This window comes from Micropterus salmoides, unplaced genomic scaffold (genome assembly GCF_014851395.1).
Source record: "Micropterus salmoides isolate LMB-PRFRI ecotype aquatic unplaced genomic scaffold, ASM1485139v1 Ms_hic_scaffold_22, whole genome shotgun sequence".
In the NCBI taxonomy this organism is placed as follows: Eukaryota; Metazoa; Chordata; class Actinopteri; order Centrarchiformes; family Centrarchidae; genus Micropterus; species Micropterus salmoides.
Genome location: NW_024041373.1, coordinates 15,293,939 through 15,315,493, shown reverse-complemented (window position 1 = coordinate 15,315,493; position 21,555 = coordinate 15,293,939). Strand labels below are relative to the sequence as shown.

The 21,555-nt window shown below is 39.9% G+C and overlaps 1 protein-coding gene across 1 annotated transcript in view; it reads right to left on the bottom strand.

Annotated features, from left to right (window-relative positions):
- Window positions 1–1,999: 1,999 nt before the first annotated feature.
- zgc:171482 (zinc finger protein) overlaps window positions 2,000–21,555 on the bottom strand; it is a 53,011-nt gene continuing 33,455 nt past the window's right edge. Inside the window, exons 6-7 of the mRNA XM_038737995.1 lie at window positions 16,630–16,726; window positions 2,000–4,667 (exon numbers count right to left, since the gene is read on the bottom strand). Coding sequence (XP_038593923.1) covers window positions 4,646–4,667; window positions 16,630–16,726 — 119 coding nt within the window. The 3' untranslated portion in view covers window positions 2,000–4,645. The remainder of the gene's footprint in view (window positions 4,668–16,629; window positions 16,727–21,555) is intronic.

The following is a 21,555-nucleotide window of genomic DNA, read 5'->3' as shown; positions in this document are numbered from 1 at the left end:
CATTTTTATCAGCCTTCTTTTATTCAACACTCGTCACATCTGAGATTCAACACACACAGTTCAGATCACACCTCTATGCTTTTTATGTGCTTGCTACTTTTCTGCATGAATTAATGATGAGTTGTCACCATGGTGAAAGTCTATATTGTGTGTGTGTGTGTGTTTATAAGATACTTCAGTGCTCTGACAGGAACAAGAACATCTTTACGAGATGTAAAGCCGCGTGAATGATCCATCAGCATGGTCCATATTAACAGACGATTTTAGAAATATTTCAGAAATATTGGTACTGGTGTGTAGGAAATTGTTACTTAATTTCAAAAAATACATTTGTGTGTCCACCACACTGCACTGACAAATAAAATGTGCTGCTCAGAACACTCTTATCTCTAATAAAATCTTTAAGAAAGTACAAATAATTAAGGGTTCCCCCAAGGAAATTGGTTGTTTCTATTTCTCCTAATCTGCAAGAATTTAGAAGGTTTTCTTTTCTCTCAAGATTTCGCCGCTCTGATTTATTACTGTGAAGCAAATGTATGTGATTGGATCAATCATTGTCACCTGCTGAGCTGAGTCAGACTGATCCTAATGTGTCTGTTCTTGTTATCAGTTTAGCTACTAGATGACGGTCACCTCACTCATTAAATACTAATACATGTTCTTTTCTGAGTGAAGTGGTGCATCTGTTTGTTTTCCTTTAAGGTTAATATTATATTTCATGAAAGTGTAATAAATTCTTTTGACATTAGCGGCGGTGTGCCTGTACTTATGTATATATGTTAGGTACCCATGTAGGCCTAATTACTAAAGTATTACTTTTCAAATAAACAAATTTATGACCCTCTTACAAAAATGTTAATGTAAAAAAAATATATCAAAAAATGATTAGTCATTTATCATTAGATTTTTTGAAACTCTTAAGTATATAGCTATCTGATCTCAACAATCCGGTTCAGATTTGGCAGCATGAAGATGTACACTACATCTACATAATTCAGAACTACAAATATTCATTGGTATCATTGGATTTCTATTCCACATAGGGCTGACGATATCTATCGTTTGACGGTAGAAAAACGTTCACACTTTACCGTAATATTTTCTTGAGGGGTAGGTGAAGTTAACTTTACTTTAAAACTAATATCCAACTTGAAACTAACTTCACCGCAGTCCGTTCTTCCACATGTGCCAGTGTTGCAGGGGAAGAACAACACTATCCAGCAGTGCCAGCCATGATGTGTGTGTCAGTCAGGTAACGTTTAATGACTTGCCCACGGACATACAGCTTACTTTATAGTTTGCCAAGATGTGCGTTTTTTTGTTATGTTGCTGTAGTAGCAGGAGAGTTATGAGTGTCGCTGTCTGGAGCTGCTGAGCTGCCACCTGTCCTCTCATGATAGCTTTGCAGCGGCAAGTAGCGTCAGTTTGCTGACCCACAACCTAGATAATGTTAGTTACATTATTTGCAGTGTCGTTGTTCACTCTATTATGGTATTTGTCATGGTGTTGAATTTCTGCAGAATCGCTCGCCCCTCCTTTTTTTAATGCAGACAAATGTCACGAGTTACAGTTGGAAATACCATATTTCAGTAAATTTACAAAAAAAAAATTATATCGGGATATATATCGTTATTGGGATATGAATTTTTGTCATGTTGCTAAACCCTAATTCCACATTTCAGATCTCTTGTTCATGTTGTGTATAAACCCATGCAGAACCTTTGGCTGAGGTGCTGTATCATAGTTTGTGTAAGAAAGCATAATGACAAAGAAGACTTTGGTTTGGGAAAGGAAATGACGAGAAAGTGATAGAGACATTAAAAATAAAAGGAAATTAATTAATAAGATTAATAATTTAAATATTATTGTGTGGGTGATACTGCAAACACAAGGTTGTGCATTTGTGGTAACAGGTGATTGCTGCCAGTAAAAGCAAATTTCAAGCATCAACATGGCAAACAAACAGAAAAAGGAAAACACAGGTCTGGGTTTTGCAAGAGAAAATAGATATAGTTGTTGTTTTCACTGTATTCATCATCAGGTGTGTTTACAAATGTGCTCACAGTACACAGCTCACAGCGAGTCTGCCACTGCCAGTGCAGTTGACAGCTTCACATACACAGACACCCACCCGCAAGCATCATATCACAGAATTCCTACCCATAGATACATCTCTGTCATATATGTAACATCTGCTAAAATATGTGACTCATGGCACAGCCGTCCTCTGCACAGACTGTGATACACACACACACACACACACACACACACACACGCACACACGCACACAGACACAAGTTATACTGTGAATACACCATTGCTGGAGAGAAAGGAGTCAGTGTAAATAGTCATCAAAACAGTCATGATGCACATCAAAAATGCCAAATGACTTCTTGTTTTTAAGTTTTTCTTATAGCATAACCGACCACAGAGGGGTTGGTCATTTTAGATGTAAAATCCAACAGTCTGTAGTCCTGCATCGTCGTTTTGGCTTTTTCATGTATCCACTGGCAGAACAGTCACATGTCAGATGTTTATCTTAGTGGATGGTCTTCATGGAGACTGTGGTCGTCCTCGTGAAAACAACAGTTTTCAAAATCTCTCTGAGTGAGTACGATCGCTTACTGTCTTCCATTCGCTGGATTTTGGTCCATCGTCACTGTCTCTTCGGCACAGGATGAGTTTGTTTTCTCTGATGATTGTCCATTCAAAAACACAACCCACCAGCAGGCAGTTTATTCTCATTTCAGTGCCAGCATATTTGTATTTTCCAATATAATCCGTAAGGAATACATTTCCCTTATCACCCTGTAGCTCAGTGCAGATAAACACTATGAATACAAAACTCGTGTACTTCTTAAAACACAAATGTCATCTGCAGATACTGCTTATGTACACAAACCACTTTTTGCTTTGTTAAACTATTTCACTTCAAACCCACATTATATGGTTGTTAATATTACAGTGTGATTGCATAAAACCATTACTCATCCCATATGACTGCAGAAGGAAAACAATTTTTAATCAGGTCCTTCGTACTTCACCTTCTTCACCATGAAATGAACAAAGCACAAAATAAAAATGTATTGTTTGTTTGTGTTTACACAGAAAAAAACAGTGCTAGAACCAACAAGAACTAACAGAGAACAGCATAGCATTGAGTGCTGTGTTTTTCCAATCCTTTCCCCAGCTTATAGAGAAATGTTGCTCAGGGACGATCTCAGTGCCAGTGCAGGAAACTGGAGCGTGTCTTCTCTTTGCTCATCTAATGATGCTACAGACTATTGTTGAAACTCTCTTTACAGACACTCCGAAGACACTACAGATGAGCGGTGTTAAACAGCGACGACTGATCTAATTTCTAGGTATCAAAAAGGTTCCCTTGTTTGATGAATAAATTAGAAGTTGAAAAGAAGCCAGTTCAGCACTAAAAGGTGACCTCTTTGTTCAGGTGCAGGCATGTGCAGTAATGCATTACGAAGCTATCACTAGAAAGCAGCGCTATTGCCAAAACGCGCAAGCAATAGGTTTCAAAAAGGCAAGTGAATGCAACGTTTTACATTTTGCATGCATTGAGTTACATCCCAGTTGTTTTGTACATTGGCTGCTACATGAACTGGGAGTCAAGTTTTTTTTTTCTGGCCGTAGCAAACAGACAAATAAAAAAATATTATCTACATGACGCCCATCTCAACAGAGAAGAGAATTTTTGTCACCTCGGGACTGCATCTGACATCAGTATTCAGTGTGGGAATGTTTTCAACAGTAGATGGTTCTCAAAGTTGCACATTGCTCACTTCAGAGCAGCCGTTTAATAGTCTTTGTGGTGCTTTCCTCCACTGCCATCTGTCCTTTAACCATGCCACATCTCCATGTTTTAAATATATGGAATATATGAAATGATGGGTTTCACAATGACACATCCACCTTATTAAAAAACAAAAGTGACATCAATCCACTACATGTGTGGACAACACCAGATTCAAACCAAAAATACCTTTTAACATTTGGAATTCATGCAATCTGTAATGGCTGAGGTCGTTGGGAGTTTTCTTTTCCTTGGATTTGAAAGTCTGGGCCTGAGTAGGTCTCAAGTGATCTGACAGTGAGCCATGCCTGTGCCACCATCTGTACATGAAATGTAGAAACAGAAGACTGTGTTCAGACTTGGATCGCTGTCAGAGCACTTTGAGGACGGCTAGTTACAGAGTTATTATTAACTGCAGCTCTATGACTATCATTGTAATGGTTATTACCACTCTGGGCAACGCACTGACATCAGTTCAATTTTAGGATTGTGGTTCACACAGGAGTTATATGGCAAGATGCAGTCGCAGGTCTTCTGATGGCTGTTGGTGTCGAGAACTCATATCAAACACTTGGGTGCTGAATAAATCTCAGATATTTAGATCAAAGATAGAAATAAACACACTCACAATGACCCACACATGCATGCTGCAGATGCGTGCATGGATGTCCATGACACCACACACACACACACACAGACACACACACACACACACTGAAGTTACTCTGCACTACTTTCTCATACTCTTCGGTTTCTGACCATCCTCCTTTCTGAAGTTGTTTATTCCAATAATCTTTGACTCCATCTCTTCTTTCCAGGGTGGCCTGTCTCCGTAGTTTACTGCTGGTGTTGCTTCAGGCTGAAAACAAAACACAGGAAAGAATTTGTTAGTCTTGTTTCGTCTCTGACACGGGCAGATCCGACAAGACAGGGCTCTTTAACCACAGGGATCATCGAGCCCACTGGGGGAAAGAGATTCTGTTTCTGCCATCCTTGTTCCCGGGGAAGTAATCTCATTTACCTGTAAATCCGTGTCTCATGCCATTCTTAATGTAGCATAGATAGCAAAATAAACCTATCAAGAAAGATATGCAAGACGATGTAACCCTGCATTGCTTTTGTTCCTGTACTGCACTGAAAAAAGAAGTCCTTTTAGCGGGAATGACAGCTCTACTGTATGTGAAGCATTAACCAATAAGCCTGTTTCACAATCTTCTCATAATTACAGCAGTCTATTATGCCTTCTATCTGGCTGTTCCCCAAATTAAAACAAGGGAGAAAGATAGGAGCATAAACCCCCATGTTTAAGGTGCAATAATTACTGTGGATTTGGTCTTTATCTTGGGCTGCTGATTGTTTTTTTATGACGACAGGCGCTGTGGCTGCATTCTGTTGCTTTATCACAGTGAAACAAAGCAACTCCAGAGGCAATTTGTCAGGTTGAAGCTCATGCGAAGCAAACCCACCTAACTGACAAAGCATTTGTAGTGAGTTTGGACCCCATAGGGCAGGGGGATTTAAAGGCAGTAAAGTCTTCAGTAATCCTGCAGCTGATCTTTGCCAAGTATAACTGTAATGACAATATCAAATTAGCATTCTGGGTTGGTCTCAGTTATTTAATTGCCTGAATGAACAGAAAGTAATGCACTACCTCTATCAACTCTGTAGCTTTTAGTGTAATTGTTTCTCCGTTTGAGGAGCTTTTTAACTTTGTTTCATGACACAGTTTTAAGATGTTTTCACCTTAGTGTGACCTTAGCCCTATAAGCATTTAACTTTGTTCAGAAAGACAAACACAGATACACATAGAGGGAGAATAAGATGTTCGTCCTCGTACGTGGCCATCAACCTGAGCCTGAAAATGTAAACATGTCCCACAAACAGCACAACAAATTCCACTATTTTCATCACAGTTCTTTGTTAAAATGCCACTCCTGCACCGTGTCCTAATTGGAGCGTTGCCCCACTCACACACTTCCAACGGCGAGATGAGAGAGAGAGAAAGAGGGAGGGATGCACAGGCACGCTAGCTGTCAGCACCTATCCCGGTAATGGCTGTTAAAACAGTGGCCTCTACACCCTGTCTACTCTGCCAGGACTCATCTAGCACTTTGGACTCTCTGAGGAGTGGGAGGGCAATCTCTGGTTGACTCTGTTGTTCTCTGGGAGGGGACAGGGGGTAGCAGCAAGGAGGGATGGAAGGGCAACAAGAAGATACACAGTATTGGTGCAGAATGCAGTATGTGGTCCATGCAAGTTAAACAAACAGACTTTCGTATAGAAGTACAGCTGCAACTAATTATTATTTTCAGTATTGACAATTTTTTTCATTAAATGATAAGTCCAGAGGTTCCCATCCGCTTGTCTCTTAAAATGAAGCTATTTCTACTTGTGACCCTTCATGAGAGGTGATGGCTTTAGTGTCAGCATGACTTATGAGTGGTAGGGCTGCAACTAACAATTACTTTCAGTACCAGTCTACCAGTTATTTTTATGATTAGTTTAGTGTAAAATGGGCCCAGCACAGAGTAGCAGAGCATTTTTGTTTAGAACTGACTCGAATGAATTGACAACAGCTGTTAGTTAACACGATTTTCTGTTGATTATCTACTGATTTAATGATTAATTGCCCTCATAAGAAGTTAAGACTTCTTAGCTTGTTTCAGATGAAGGTTAGAAACTAAGACACACAAAACATATAGTCTACTTTTCATCTCTTTTATTGTTTTGGGTTTAGGTTCAGGCCATAAAATGTTAAAAGAAAATAGTGTCATCAAAGATGCCAACAATATTCAAGTTACAATGATATAAAACAGAGAAATGAAGCAAATCTTTCCACGTTTTGTGCTTGTTGAACATTTTTGCTTGACAAATTACCAAGTAGATTAAAAGATTGTCATAATTGTTCCTGAGTAATTTTCTGTCAGCTGACTAGACTAATCAATTAATTGACTAATTGTTTCAGAACTTTGTAGAAGCAGAGGGGAGCCTTCATTATGCCAGAATGAGAGATCTGTTGCTTTTAGCTTCAGCGTTCGAAAACATACATTTAAACTTGCAGATTGCAGCTGGCGCTCCTCCCACTGGTATCTGTCATATTGTTTAGAAAATGTCCCCATATTGGGCTGTTTCTATGGGAACAACACAGTACAAAGAACCATGGGACAGTTTTGAGCACTGGCTACATACCCAATATTTTCATCTATTTCTATTATCTATTTTCATCTATTTCTATTATTTATATTTTTCATGTATACTGATACCTTTTGGATATTGTACTTTTCACATACTAAATTTGTATACATATATCTTCATACATACTAATTTTAAGATTATTTAAGTGCATTGTACAATTAACAATTTGGATGCAGTCAGTGAGGAGGTACAAGGGAAGTAGGTGACAATCCAAGGACAGTAAAAGGTGAGGCAACGGATGGGGTAAAAAACAGGTCACCCTCTTCACTCTGTGAGGGTGTTAATAGATTAATCCAATAATCTGTCCCAGGGCCACACATGTGGGATGTGAGATATATGAGGACGAGGATATGTGAGAGAGAGGGCAGAGCGAGTGCATGTATGTGTCTGAGGGAAGTGTTTGTGAGGATGCGAAGGTCACCTTGGCACACTGTGTGTGTGTGTGCGCGCCAGGTAAATGCAGACAGGCAGTGGCAGTTGCTAAGAGAGTGGAGCTGTGAGTCATGATTCAGGCATGACCCTCCCACCCCCGCCCAATCCCTCACCTTATTATCATCACAGACAGCAATGCTCAGGGCAGGATGTCTGTGTGTGTGTGTGTGTGTGTGTGTAAACACAGACTGTGTGTTTGTGTGATTTTTGGGCGGAAGGTGTGAGGCAAGACGGGGACAAGTGCCTTTGAGGGAGATGAGGAGAGCCTAAGGCTTGAGCCTGCATGTGTGTGTGTGTGTGTGTGTGTGTGTGTGTTGTAGTGTGACAGAAGAGGCATGTGAGGGGAGCTCACCAGCAACAGTCCTGAATTAACCTTTCACCTTGCCTCAAGCAGGGAGAGGATGCACATGCACCCACACATACTCAGACCATGACACACACATAAACATGCAGCAAGCCTGCCCTATTAGCAGGTCGATAGCTTAACCATTTGCATTCAGAGTTACTTACACTAAGCACTGTAATCTCTCACACTCGTTGCCACCCTCTATCTCTGCGCATTTCCTCTCTTAAATGTGCATTAGTTTGTTTTGTAGTTTGTGTCCTCTGTGATACTGATGCTGAATAATTACCCGGGTGAGTAGGCTAAATGGATTGTCCCTGACCTCGCCATCATACCCTTGGGGCCTGCGTTAACATCAGCATCAACCTCACACAATCATACACAGGCACACGCTATGCCCATAAACACACATGAAGGCAGGCCAGGGGTCTGAATTATATAACGAAAAAGCACCCAGAAAGCAAAGGCCATATAATCCTAGCGAGCGATGTGAACATGAATAATTTTATACGGGCAACGCAGTGTCATTGGTTAGAGAAACAACCCTGCTGACAGTTACCATCAAGTAGACTGTGCTTTACTGGTTTCTTTGTTTTCTCTTGTGGACTCCAAGGGGCTAATTAGTGCCCTTTCTTGTTTTATTCTGTTTTTATTCATTTATTTTGATGCATGTATACTTGGACAAAAACTTACCAGCCTTCATAAAAGCCATCATGGCCTTGAGGTTATTCTGTACTGTGACGATGAGCTCTCGAATATCAGTTTTTCTGGGTCAGACTACTGGGTATTACTAATAAGAACGTTGTTGAACTAGACAGAGAACAAGTTCTATAATAGGGCCAAACAGCATGCCAATAAGATGATATTATTGGCATTAATGTTTGCAGATACATAAAAAGCATTGGCAGTATATAAATGGTTTATAGCCCCAGTGGGTGCATTTAAAAAAATAACTGCAGTCACTCTATAGCTGCTGCTACTGTAATTTGTTTAACCTCTCACCTGTCCTTGAAACAACTTTTTAATAACCAAGTTTGAGTGATTCATTTCTTGTTATGTTATATGTTTAGGTGAAAACTGCAAAATAAGTAATATATTATTTATAGACGTATAAAACAGATATTCAAGTAATGTAAGTACAGTAACAAGAGAGTAAATAAAAACCCATATCAGTGCTACAGCATGAAGTTGTTGGTGTTGTTGGTGTGTTATACTGTTGCTGGGTTCCATGGAAACTAACAAAAAAATGAAAAGAAAAGCCAAAACCAAGCACTAATATAAATAATATATCTATTATAAATATTATAGGCAAAAAGAAACACAACACTTTTGAAGTAGTTGCTGCATCCGCCGCCACATTGGAATTGTACTACTTCAAAGAAAACACTGTCAACTTCTGCTTTTATATTGTTATTTGGAGATGGCACTGTCCGGTTTCTCATGCAGATTATCATCTAATTTACATTTGTATATTAATTACATGAATATAGAGTAATGAAACTGACAGCTTAACGGAATATTATTGACTGTTTCAAAATACAGTGCAGCTGTTTCAGATGCTTTTCAAATTACTGTACATATTAAATTACTGTACTGTGTATAATTCAAATACACTATAATATAGTACTGTATATAAAACATAGCTTACTGTAGTTCAAACTATAATAAGGCTATAGCCTAAACACTATTGTGCTGTTACAAATACAGTCTGAGGTGCAGATAAGCTACTAATGGTGCTATCAGACCAAAAGTGAAGTGAATGTTGGGGGCGGTGGGTTTACGTACAAAGTCAATGCAAAGACACGTGGATCCACGATTCTCTGTGGGGCGGCAAGAAGCGACGCAAAGGGGGCGGAGCCGGCCACGCGAAGGCAAGAAAGCGAGAGAGTCACGATAGCCTATCAGCGTTGAGATTGTCCATACGTCACAGACGGCTTCAGAGCGTTGTGTGGAGAGGGCTAGGCAGAGCGGGAGATTGAAAATCTGCTGGCCGGCGGAGAGTTGCTAAAATTGGGGGGAGAGGAGCAGGGAGCAGTGCTGCAGCTTTTGGATACCCATAGTTGGACTGGATTATGCTCTGACAACTTTGCCGTTTGATTGCGGGAGGAGCTCGGAGTAAACTGCTTTTTATTAAATTAGGTTTTTACTTTAGTTTTTGTGATTACAACGTTGATTTATCTTCACTGGAGCTTCTCAGCAGCTGGCTTTCGTGCACATCCGGTTCCACTGTTGTTGTTAGCGTCGTTAGCTCTGTTGGACTACTACTTCATATTTATATAAAAAACTGACAAAACTGGACATTGCTGGGAGAAAAGAAAGCAAGGAAGTTGAACCTGGTGAGTTCAGAAAACATATGTCTGTAACTTTATTCCATGTATTGTATTGTATTATACTTTACTGTGAACAAGTTAGCATAGCGTAGCCTTCATCGAGCCGAACTCCATTCAGAAAACAAACATTTTAGAAGTTGTTGTCCTGCTGTCTTGCTGACAGACCTGATAAAGCATGAATTCATATGTTTGACAAATCTGCATCATATTGTAATTATTTTGGCATCAGTATAATCTGTTTATTGCTATTTAATCATAGAAAAATGTTTACTTTGGGTTCATACAGCTGTAGTAATGGCTAGTTGTGTTTATTAACGTTATCGCGTTGTGTGTGAACACTTGGCAGTTGTCCAGCGATAAAACCCCCACGGGGAAAGCATTGCATGAATTAAATTCGTGTTTGGTCTGAATGCCGCATAAGCCTCAGCTTGGCAGTGGTTTCAGTGCATTTCTAAATTTGAAGAGAAAGGCAAGATGAGCAGATTAAAGCAGTTTATGATTAAACACCAAAATAAGGTAGAGACAATAAAGTACAATTAAAATATTTTGGAGATACTTGGCCAGAGACTTTTAACATGTCCTTTTTTGAAAGCATTCTTACTTTACTTCACAGTACTGTTTAACTTTTAAAACTTGATTAGAAATTACCTACTATATGAGTGCAGGCAAACAGTCACCATTGGGAACAGCATGCCATCATCACAATTGACGTATTTTTACACAGCTGTAGGTCTGGAGAAACCAATTGAGCTCCTGTCTGCTGACAGCCTTATGTTCATTCTTTAATTTTCACTATTTTTTCAAACTAGCCATTCGTGTTTTAGGAGTGCTTGAGTCAGGAACCCAATTGGGGATCTAATGTTCATCTGGTTTAGTTCTGTCTCTTGGCCACTTGTGTCCCTGTCTACTAGCCAGCTAAGTGCATTGGCTTAATTGCAGCATGCTGTAAACTGTGAACATGTTCTGCCAAGTTTGTCTAGTTATATCTCTGCTGTTATCATCCTGTACATGTCCAATTACAGCAGCTGGTCTGAGTGGAGTCTCAAATAACCTGCAGCTGACTGCATGAAGCAGATGCACAGTACAGATAAGGAGCGCTGGCAGATAGATGCATCCAGCTGTTTAAAGAATAAAGAAATCTGTTGTTGTTTTATGATGACACATTCCTAATGCCAAACATCTCACACACACACACACACACACACACACACACACACACACACGCAAAAAGACGTAGATACACATACACAGTTTTCATGGATGATTCTTTGGTGAGAGCTAATCCCTTGCCGCTGTCAGCCGTGCTTTCGTCTCCTCCGGAAAGCTCCTTACACAAACCAAAGCTCATCCTGAGTGTGAAAGAACACACACACAACCCCAAAAAAATACTTATATACACATACACACACTTAAAGTTAGGGTGGGGAGATCTCACGTCACTTTGGCAAAGCCTTGTCCACCCTGTAAACAACCCAGAGATATGAATGGAACAATCTCTAGCCTCTTTTCCATAAATACCTGCACACGTTTATACATTTACACACATGCACGCACTATATACACAAATACACACACATATAAAACACATTTATGCAGCACAACACTCCATTATCACAAAACTTGTTCTTAAAGGAAGTAGACTTGTTAAAAACATTTGTACTCATGCCATGTGCTGCATAAATAAACCAAGACTAATGTGCATACACACTTGTGTCACTAACTTTGCCCTATACGTAATTCTAACCCTAACCCTAAAACCAAGTCCTAACCAAGTCAAACCCCACAAAGCTGGGTCTGACAAGTAAAGTCTGCTTCCGGGTTTTTGGACCACACAAATATATTAAAACAAGCCCCCCTGGCTGGCTGTGTGTTTACTCTCCCATGTCAGCTGAAATGTGACATTTCCAAAATACAATGTGATAGGGACATTATTTGCTATCATATCATGCTACCATACAGCTCTGTGTTGCAAAGGCTAAAATGTAATGCACATTGATAGGAATGGGAATGTTATGTGTATGTGAGTGGGAGAGACTTTGCCTAAAGCTGTTTGTAACACACATTCATGTGCCTGTTTTGTGTTTCACCTGAGTGACTGGGTGAAGTGAGGTCGATGAGGCGAAACCTCTTGTCTTGTTCTATGTTTCCCAGAGGATCAATACAGCAGCACAACAGAGCTGACAAGACTTATTTCTGGGACCAGTGTTCACTCTCACAAATTTAACAGAATTCAACACGTTGATGAGTTTGCAGGGGCTAAGGGCTGTCGCACTGTAAAATCGCTTGTGCTGCGAGGGCTCTCTCATGGACTCTGGAAGTCTGCAATCCTGCAGACACTGCTTAAGGGAAAATACACACACCCCAAAGCATTGTAGCATTAAAAATATAGATTGGAAATTGCCAAATATGATGTGGTCAAACAAAATGACTATTCTGGTATTAAACTATATAAATACATATGAAATACCAGTCTCACATCATCAGCCAAGAAATGCCTCACCTTCAGAAGAAGTCCTTACCTACCTATAAACTGTTGTACTGGAAATACAAGAACTTTTGGATGTGTATGGCCATAAAATCTCTGTGTAAATGAGTTCACACCAATTTTGCCCATCTGGGTAATAATCTGTTGACACTGAACCTTAGAAATTGAGCTCTTAAGGAAAGAACTCCTGAGACTGGTCTGTGAGACTTCAGTGTTTAGAGGTTAAACACTGAGCTTTGGTCGTAATGTTTTTTCCAACTTGACCACAGCCTCACAATCCTGCTCTCCTGTCTTTTCAGTAACGATTTAATTATCCATCTTTTACCCACAGAGGCATCATGAGGTCTCTTACCTTACCTTACTTGAACTTCTCAGAAAAATGTCACTAAACACTGATTGTGCTACAAAATGTCAGTAGTATGTCCCTTCTAGGGGTCAACCAATAATCGACCTGGCTGATTATTGTGGCCAATATTCAGCATTTTTCCAATAATCTGCATTGGCCATTTCAAAATCAGATAGCCGATATAATTAATTAATAAAAAAATGAGCTCCTTTGGCTCTGATGAAGCCGCCTCTCTCTGTCTGCAGCTACTACTCTCTGGCCTCGACCAATGTCCCGCCCACAATACTAACTGATTGGTTACAAGTCACAAGTAAAAGCTTATTAACACTGAATATAGTGTGGAAGTAGCCAAGAGAACGAGCGAGCCATCACGCTGCAGTCCCTCCCCTCCTCTTTCAGCAGAGCTCCGCAGAGACACACATGGAGCGAAGCCAGCGGAGATCAGTATAGATCACATAAGTTACTGTAAGTAAGTGTAGCAAAACCAGCAATACAAGTAAAAGTCTGTTACTGCATCAGTATAATAAGCAGAAATGTGTACAAAGCGATGTTTTAATCTTCTCTGTCTCATCCACCGCAGCTGTGTTTTGGTTTTACACAAGCACATGTGCTAGCTCTGCTAATAACTAGTTTGTTATAAATAAGCAAAAACAAAATCTCTCTGTCTATATATATATTTTTTTAAAAGGCAATATTTATTAAGTAATGAAAAACCAATAAGAGTATAGATAATAATCAGAACCAATAAATAGTATCAATAAATATATCAATAAAATCCTAACAATATAAAATAAATGCAAAATAAATGGCAGCAGGTAAAGTTTATGTTTATGATCATTTATCACTCATTGTTGACAAGTCAATCTATGGGATGGATCTCTAATTCATTTAATTTACTATTCAAAAAAATTAAACATGACAATTAACTGTAATTTTGTTATTTATATATTGTATTACATAAGTTTTGTGTTGTTTTAAATTTTGACACCAAGATTAAAAATTTTACAGCAAATGAATATCGGTTCCAAATATCGGTCATCGGTCTAATTGGTTACAAATAATTGGCATCGGGAAGAAAATATCGGTTGATCCCTAGTCCCCTCCTTCTGTTGATATCCCTGTAAACGTTCCTGAGTAAATTCCACTGCTGTGAAATAAGAACGAAGCCAGCTCTGCACACTTCTCCACCAAACTTCTGCCACTTAAGCCCACTTCCTGTAAGCCTGTCCGATAAAGTAGATGAGACACTTTCTTCCCCTCTATTCAGTGACCTATCAGTCCTACCACTGTAAATCTCCCTGGTGCCTCTCTCTCAGTCTGTCTCTCACTGCCCTCTATCCGTCGATGCCCTGTCAATCCATCCTCTCCTTCCAAAGCAGTAAAGCCCTGCAGCTGTCAGCAACACTGGGTTCACCTCGTTGTACACTCCAGATCTGCTCCTTATCTCCCTGGCTCCACCTTTCAGTTCAATTTGAGGAGATTTTTGCTGCAGTTTTGTTTTACATTCTCCTGCTCTTTGCACCTTTCTATCTCCAGTTCATCCTGTTTTTGTCTGTATTGCTAAATCTCCATGTCCATCTACCTGTCCTTATCAGTTTTATCTCAGTCTTTCGGTATCTCTAAGCCCTTTTTATTGCGTTTGCCTTTGTCGAACGAAATTTGTCTTTTTGTCTCTCTGCATCTGTCTTTCCATTTGTCTCTCTGTGTCTGTGGTGCATACGGTCTCTCTTGTCTATCAGTCTTGCTTACTCTCTCTGCCTCTCTCATAAAAATGACTCTTTCAGTGTGTCTGCCCTCTTTTCCGCTTAAGACAGTAAAACTGACAGAAAGAGAGAGTTATGAGCAACCATTTTCCTGTGATTTACAGCCTCTGTGCAGAGATATTATACATCCCAACAATCACATTTTTTAGGAGTTTAGCTGACGTTTTTCTTACAGGCTGACTTAGAGTGAGGGAAGAGCTGTATTAGACTTTCAGTGTCTTGCTTGGCATGCAGTAGTTAATGGACATTGCCTTCTGCAAAAATCTATTATGTGACCTTATGTAGACCCTGTCTTTACAAAAAAAAAAACACACATTTTCCACTAACACCATCTCTTTCCAAATATAATGATGCAGTTACTAATGGTAATTCACAGACCTTGTCCTGAATTTTTGCTGCCAACTTTGTATTAATCGACACCTGCCAAATGTTTGTCTGTGCTAAAAAAGAAAGAAAATTCAGTTTCTGTGTGGTACATCAAGTAACCTTTCAATTCTGTTTGAAATGTTTGAATGCAATTTGCTTTGACCTCTATAAACCACATTCCAGTTAAGTTTTGTTGTACTGTTGTGAGCTGCTATCTCCACACTTGAGCATATCACACTGAAGCTCTCTGAATGGACAGATAGCACTCTGGGTAAGAAAAGAGTTTGTTAAATACGTTTGACTGTTGGCTTTTGGAAACTTTCCTAATGCCAACATTAGGAAACTTTTGTTTCAGTTTGTTGAAAATAACTCTTATATTAAGTTTCTTAATATAAGAGTTATTTGCTTCTTTAAACAAACCGTTTTAAATAGAGCACTGCCTGTCAAAGAATGCATATTAACAAGTTAATTCTTCTATTATTGAGTCCCACAAATGTTCTTAAAACTAAATCTACCAATGAAGGAGGAGATTTGTTGACACATTTCTAATACAAATTAACTTGTTTCAAGAATGTATTTTTCTTGCTATCTTTCAAGATATTGATCTTAATTTCTGGAAGATTTGCGCTGGGTACAGATCCATTTATTAACCAATTGGCTGCATTTTCTTCATGTTTTACAAACACTAACTCTTAAAACTGACTATACAGAGTGTCTTGTTATGATGGGAGCTTTTGCAGTGTGTGATTTAAAAGTACTGTACAGACAGGAGAAAAATATAATTATAACAAGTGTCCAAATATAGCACGTACGCAGTATATGTAGCTAAGAGAGCATACATGATGATTCCCATAGTAAATAATACTACTCTTTATGGTGACCAGTGGATATAAGCCTTTGGAATTTACCCTTGGCTAAAAGAAAATCTTATTATCTATCTTATTATTTTATTTTCTGTTTTTGTCTCCTTCCCTCTCTGCCTTTCTCATCCTTATTATCACCATTGTTTTTCTCACTACACCCACCACTCTCTGTCTAAGAGTTCTTCTTACTCAACCTGTTTGTGCAGTTAAATTCAGGACAGATTTTTTTTTTTTTTTACCTTTGTAGCTTTATCTTTCATGTGAATGCACACCCACAATGACAGTGGCAACATCTGCATAGTGTGACATCATATGCATCACCTTTATAGGGCAGGACAAGAAAAGTGCTTCAGTTCAAGAGTCTTTATACGCCCCCGCAGGCGTATAGCCTCCTCCTGACTGCATGACATTGCCTCCCTTATCTCTCTCAGTCAGCATGCCAGTGTCTTTGTGTGTCTTTATAGTCTCAATGCAATTAACTGCATAAACGGGGATAACGGCTCACACTTTCCTTAAAGATATTTATGCTGTTGCAGACCTTTTAGAGAAGTTTAGACCCTGTCTACATCTACACATATCTGGCTGCATGAAGTGAGCGTGATTGTCTTGTTTTGAAAAGTTACAACACACTGTCTCCCTTCTTAGGGTTTGACCGACCGTCTGTCCAGCCATCCAAAATGCTAAGTTGTTGTACTCACTTGTTCTGGTGCTTGGAGCCCTGGAGGTGTGCGTGGTACTGCTCTATGGAGTTGAGGACCACACTGCAGACACTGCAGGAGTAACTACTGCGCAGCCCTGGAGAGACACAAATACACAGGTACAGCGGGTTACTGTGAGGGCACATTCAATGAGTGTGGCTCATAAAAGTTCTTAAAAGCCGTCATCATCATCAGCTGGATCGTCAGCAGCAGTAGCAGTGAGGCCAACATGAGAAGTAATACAAATTTCAACTGACACCAAATAACTGTCTTATCTTTATATTCAGCGTACGCAGGGTAATTTTCCTAATTAGAGTGCATCTGGAAAAAGATTTGATTAGACGAGTTAGCCAGTTACATTTTTAGATCTGTAGATCACTGCCTTCTTCTTGCCCGTGTGTGTATGTAGGTGCCTTTTGAAACTTGAACAGGGTGAGAAGAATCAGGACACTAGGGTTAAGAAAAGAACAGTGCGTGTTTAGTACTGCGTATGGCTGCGCGTGCATGCACAGTTGTATTGTGTTGGTGAATGCGTGCTTGAGATGGTGCGGCTCAGACACAGATGTGAACTAATTAGAGGGTTTGCAGGTGGTCGAGATGAACACCCCAAAATAGATGGATGACGATGGAGAAACTGACAGAGTGGGGAGAAGAGAGGTTGTGCGTGTGCGTGTGTGGGTGGTGGTGGTGGTGGTGGTGGTGGGGGGGTGTTGAAGGAGAGGAGATGGAGACATTGTAAGGATAATGACTTGTCACACTGCAGCACTGATGTAAAATGCATACTGGGGTTTAAATGACCACAGGAAAAAACATGACGTGTATCCATCTCCAAAAAATACCACATACAGTATGATTTTGAAATGTTATTTCTTTGACAAGGATGAGGACAGGGCAATCAGCGACATGATATAATTGCCTGTGTATTCTCTGTCAGAGATGGAGTGGACAGAATAAAGTGCTATTTTTGTTTTCTCAGACTTTGCACACCGCAGAGCCGTCACTGCAGATCTTTACTCAGATCAGAGATGAGCAACCTTGGCGTTGCAGGGCTGTACGACAAAACAGTGAACCCCCCCCCCCCCCCCTTGTCTGTGCCTTTTTGACAATCAACGTGTCATTCTGGGTTTGGTAAATAAAATCAGGGATGCTTGCTTGTGTGTGGGTGCCCTTTTCTCTGCTGTCATCACTGTCCTTGAGATTTATGAGTTGTCTGTGTATTCCATCACCTTTTGACCTTCTGTGGCGGTAATTGCTGAAGTATGTTGGGGGATGACATTGTAATATAGTTAGGAATGGTGGGAGGTCATTTATACCGGGCTACAGCTGCATAATGTGGCATATCTACTCCCTGTTGCCTCAGAGTCGCTCTGTCTGTTTCAGGGGTGATTAAGGACAAACAGTCATTTACAAGAAAGCCACGACTGAATTAGTTGCCTGGAGTAAGCGCTGCTTTGGCTTAAATGTTGATATTTTGCATCTATTAGAAGCAAATAACTAAGTCTGTGTGCGTGAAGGAGAAAAAAAAAGAAAGATAGTGCATCCTCTTCTGCCAAAATGTCGTTACTTTTGTTCTCTCTTAATGAAAAGGCTATTAATTGGAGAAGAGATAATTTGGAAGAGAAAGGAACGATAAGTCTCTCAATTTCCTTTCCTTTCTTTTCCCCGTAATTCTATACTGCCATAAGGATTACACAAAGAGGTCTTTTCTTATATACACGATTAAATGTCTTTTATGTTCGTGTGTGTGTGTGTATGTGTGCTCACACATAAAGCCAGCTTCCCTGCTTTTAGCCTGATTGATGTCACCTCCCCACTGCCTGGCCGAGTACCACTGATGTACAATGTGCTGCAGTTTCTGTCTGTGCCAGAAAATGGGCATGTCTTTTGAACACACACACACACACACACACACACACACACACACACACATACATACTGTGTTTTGGTTAATAAAACAGTTCTGGCATAAGACAACACTTTGCCCTAATCCATGTTAATTACATGCAGGGAAAGAGTGTGTGCAGCACGAGTGACAGCACGCAGGGTTCTGAATGTGTTTTTTTTGTGAGCATGAGCAGTATTTGTGAGGGTGTTCTAAGCCTTGTTAATTACACAAGAAGATATGCCAGGGAGAGAGAAAAGAGGGGGTGAGATGAGCTGAGGCAGTGGGTGTGGAGCTGTTTGTTGCTGTCATTTTGAGTCTTCTGGCATTGCTGGAACCCCTGGTATAGAGACGCCTGAATGCTTGTCAAAAAAGTAAGAAGCCACGTTCTATGCATAGAAAATTGATAAAATTACTGTCTTTGTAAGAGCATTGTTGCAAAAATATTTAACATCTGATATATTTTAACTTAGCCTCAGCTCAAGCAACATTAATAGCATATTTGGAGCGTAATGGCTTGTTCCATTATGATGCTCAGCTCTAACTGCAGCTTCTCTTTTATTTGAGTCTCAGGTCAGCTCAGTGGTCAGCGCTGATTAATTAAATCTAGTATTGCATAAATGTTGTTGGTTAAATAGTGGGATGGTTTTTTTGAGATGCAGAAGGAGGAAATGAGCCTTATGCACTCTGTGCAAGCTCTGCTGAACATTAGTTACATATGAATCATTTCCAGGTAGAGTTTCTCCATTTTCCGCTTCAATCCTGCGGGACCGACTGCAACTGAGAATCTCACTGTATGGTATTCATCTGTAATTGTATTCACTGTGGAGGTAGGATAATAGTTTACAGAACTCTTACTACCCCAGAGCCTTTGTGCTGTGGTGCACCATTAGTTTACCATGCGCTTTGCAAGATTAAAAGGGAACTGGATCCAAAAAGAAGCCCATTGAGATGCAATCAAAACCAAAAGTCTGCTGCAAAGGCTTGACAGTATGTCTCACAGGAATATATCACAAATACTGTAGCAGAGAGGGGTTGAGCATCGGGTGAGAGTCGGATTGAATCCAAGTGGAATTTTACCAAGCCACAAACTTTGAAGGACTTATAGAGAGACTAATTAGTTTTGCAGCAAACGTGACAGTAATTGAAAAGACCATCTGTTTTAGACAAAAAATGGTCATGCACAGGAAAGAAATTGTATTTCTGAGCTATTGCTTTTGAATGAAATGACCAGATTCTTTTACATTTTTCAGGTCAACGCTACACCTCATTAGTTTGTGTTGTTTGCTCTCTGTCTCATCTTAACCAATGAATAATTCATAAAGGTAGTTTATAAGAATGTATTGATATTCAGGCTGAGTTTTGTTTGAACATGTTCGACATCAGTGCCAATATGATACCAGAGTTATGGACTGATATCAAAATCTTTCAATAAACTTTTTCTAGAACTTAGTTTGGAAAAAAATATACTGCTATATGCTTTAACCATTTTTCACTTAACAAAATATGCCAAAATGTTTATTTAATTCCTCCTAATGCAAGTTGTCTACCTAAACTTAAAGATAATGGAAGTAAATGAATCTTTTTATTTTAATTATGGATTGTTACAAATATGCTGGTTCAGTGAAATGTTATCTCATAATAACATTTCAGACCTCTAAAGTTGTGTTTTTTGTGTTTTCGGCGCTGCTCCGCGCTGCTGTGAGCTTGCACGCTCACACACTTTGGCATCCGACTCAAGACTTTTCTACGGTAACGTTAACTGTTTCTGTCACTTGTCTGTGAGAAGGCGATTAAGCTAGCCGCGCCTAAATTTGAAGTGCACACGTATTCAAGCCTTTACCTATGGTAAGTGAAAGGGCCCAGAGCGAGCTGACAGGCAGGTTAGCGACTTTATCCTGTCATTTTCTCTCTTTACAAAGACAAGTGTTGTCTACCTGAAGAGAGGCTGTGAAGTCTTTATGTTACGCGATACGAAAACCACATACAACATTATTTATCAAACTGGGTCGGACTTGATGAATTTAGCGCAAGTAGAGGATACACATGTGACGATGTCCGGTTTTCAAATAAGGTGTTTATACAGGATGAAAATTAGATTAATTGGATTATATTCACAGAAAGTATAAAACATATTACATGTGTCCAGTAAAAGTAAAAAAAAAAACAATAAAATGTTAGGGGCTCAGGAGTGGGAAACACTGAGGTTTAATATTAGCGTTGTAAGAAAAACTAAATCATGTATAGAAATTGTGTATATGTATCTACAATGCCTACAGTATATCTTGTTTATGTGTGCATGTATGTAAGCTTGCTTGTGTGACTGTGTCACAGTGTGTGCTGTTTCATGGGAGAGGTCAGCTCTGCCTCCCAACTCAAGCACAGTCATCAATTACACAGAAATTTTCTCTGCCTTGGTACTTCACCCTCTCTTTCACACACAAAAATACACGCACACACCCACACACACAGATATGCGGACACACACGCTCCAGTCCTAGACGCTTATCTCACTGCGTCTAATACTCTACTGAGTCTCTAGAGAGAAGAAACAATGCGCTGCCGCTGTCTAGAGGGGTTTCTACCCGGGTCGTGATTTATGTAAAGACACAGTTGAGTCAGCCAGGCTCCATCCCTCGTCAGTAGCCACCCCCACTGCAACTCCCGTGTCCACCTCTGTAATCCATCTCCAAGGGTTTTGTCTGGCACCTAGCGTGGAAAATAACGACATTCTCCCCTGTGCCATGTCTGTGCAATTACACCAGAAAAATCCTAGAGTAAGAAGCAGATATAAATGTCATGGGGATTGTGTGATATGTTTTGGTTGTGAGAGTGTGAAAGGGGGAGGGGGGAGGGAGGAGGAGGAGGGGGGGGGCGCAGGAGAGAATATACAAGTACAAGTAAAAGGTCAGTATCATCAATAGGACACAACCAGACAATACAGCAAGGAAGGCTTTGTAGCTATAGTTTGGAGAGAGAGAGAGAATATTGGTGTGTAAATAATTCACCTGTGCCTCGTGGGGAGCTAATGAGGATGACAGATG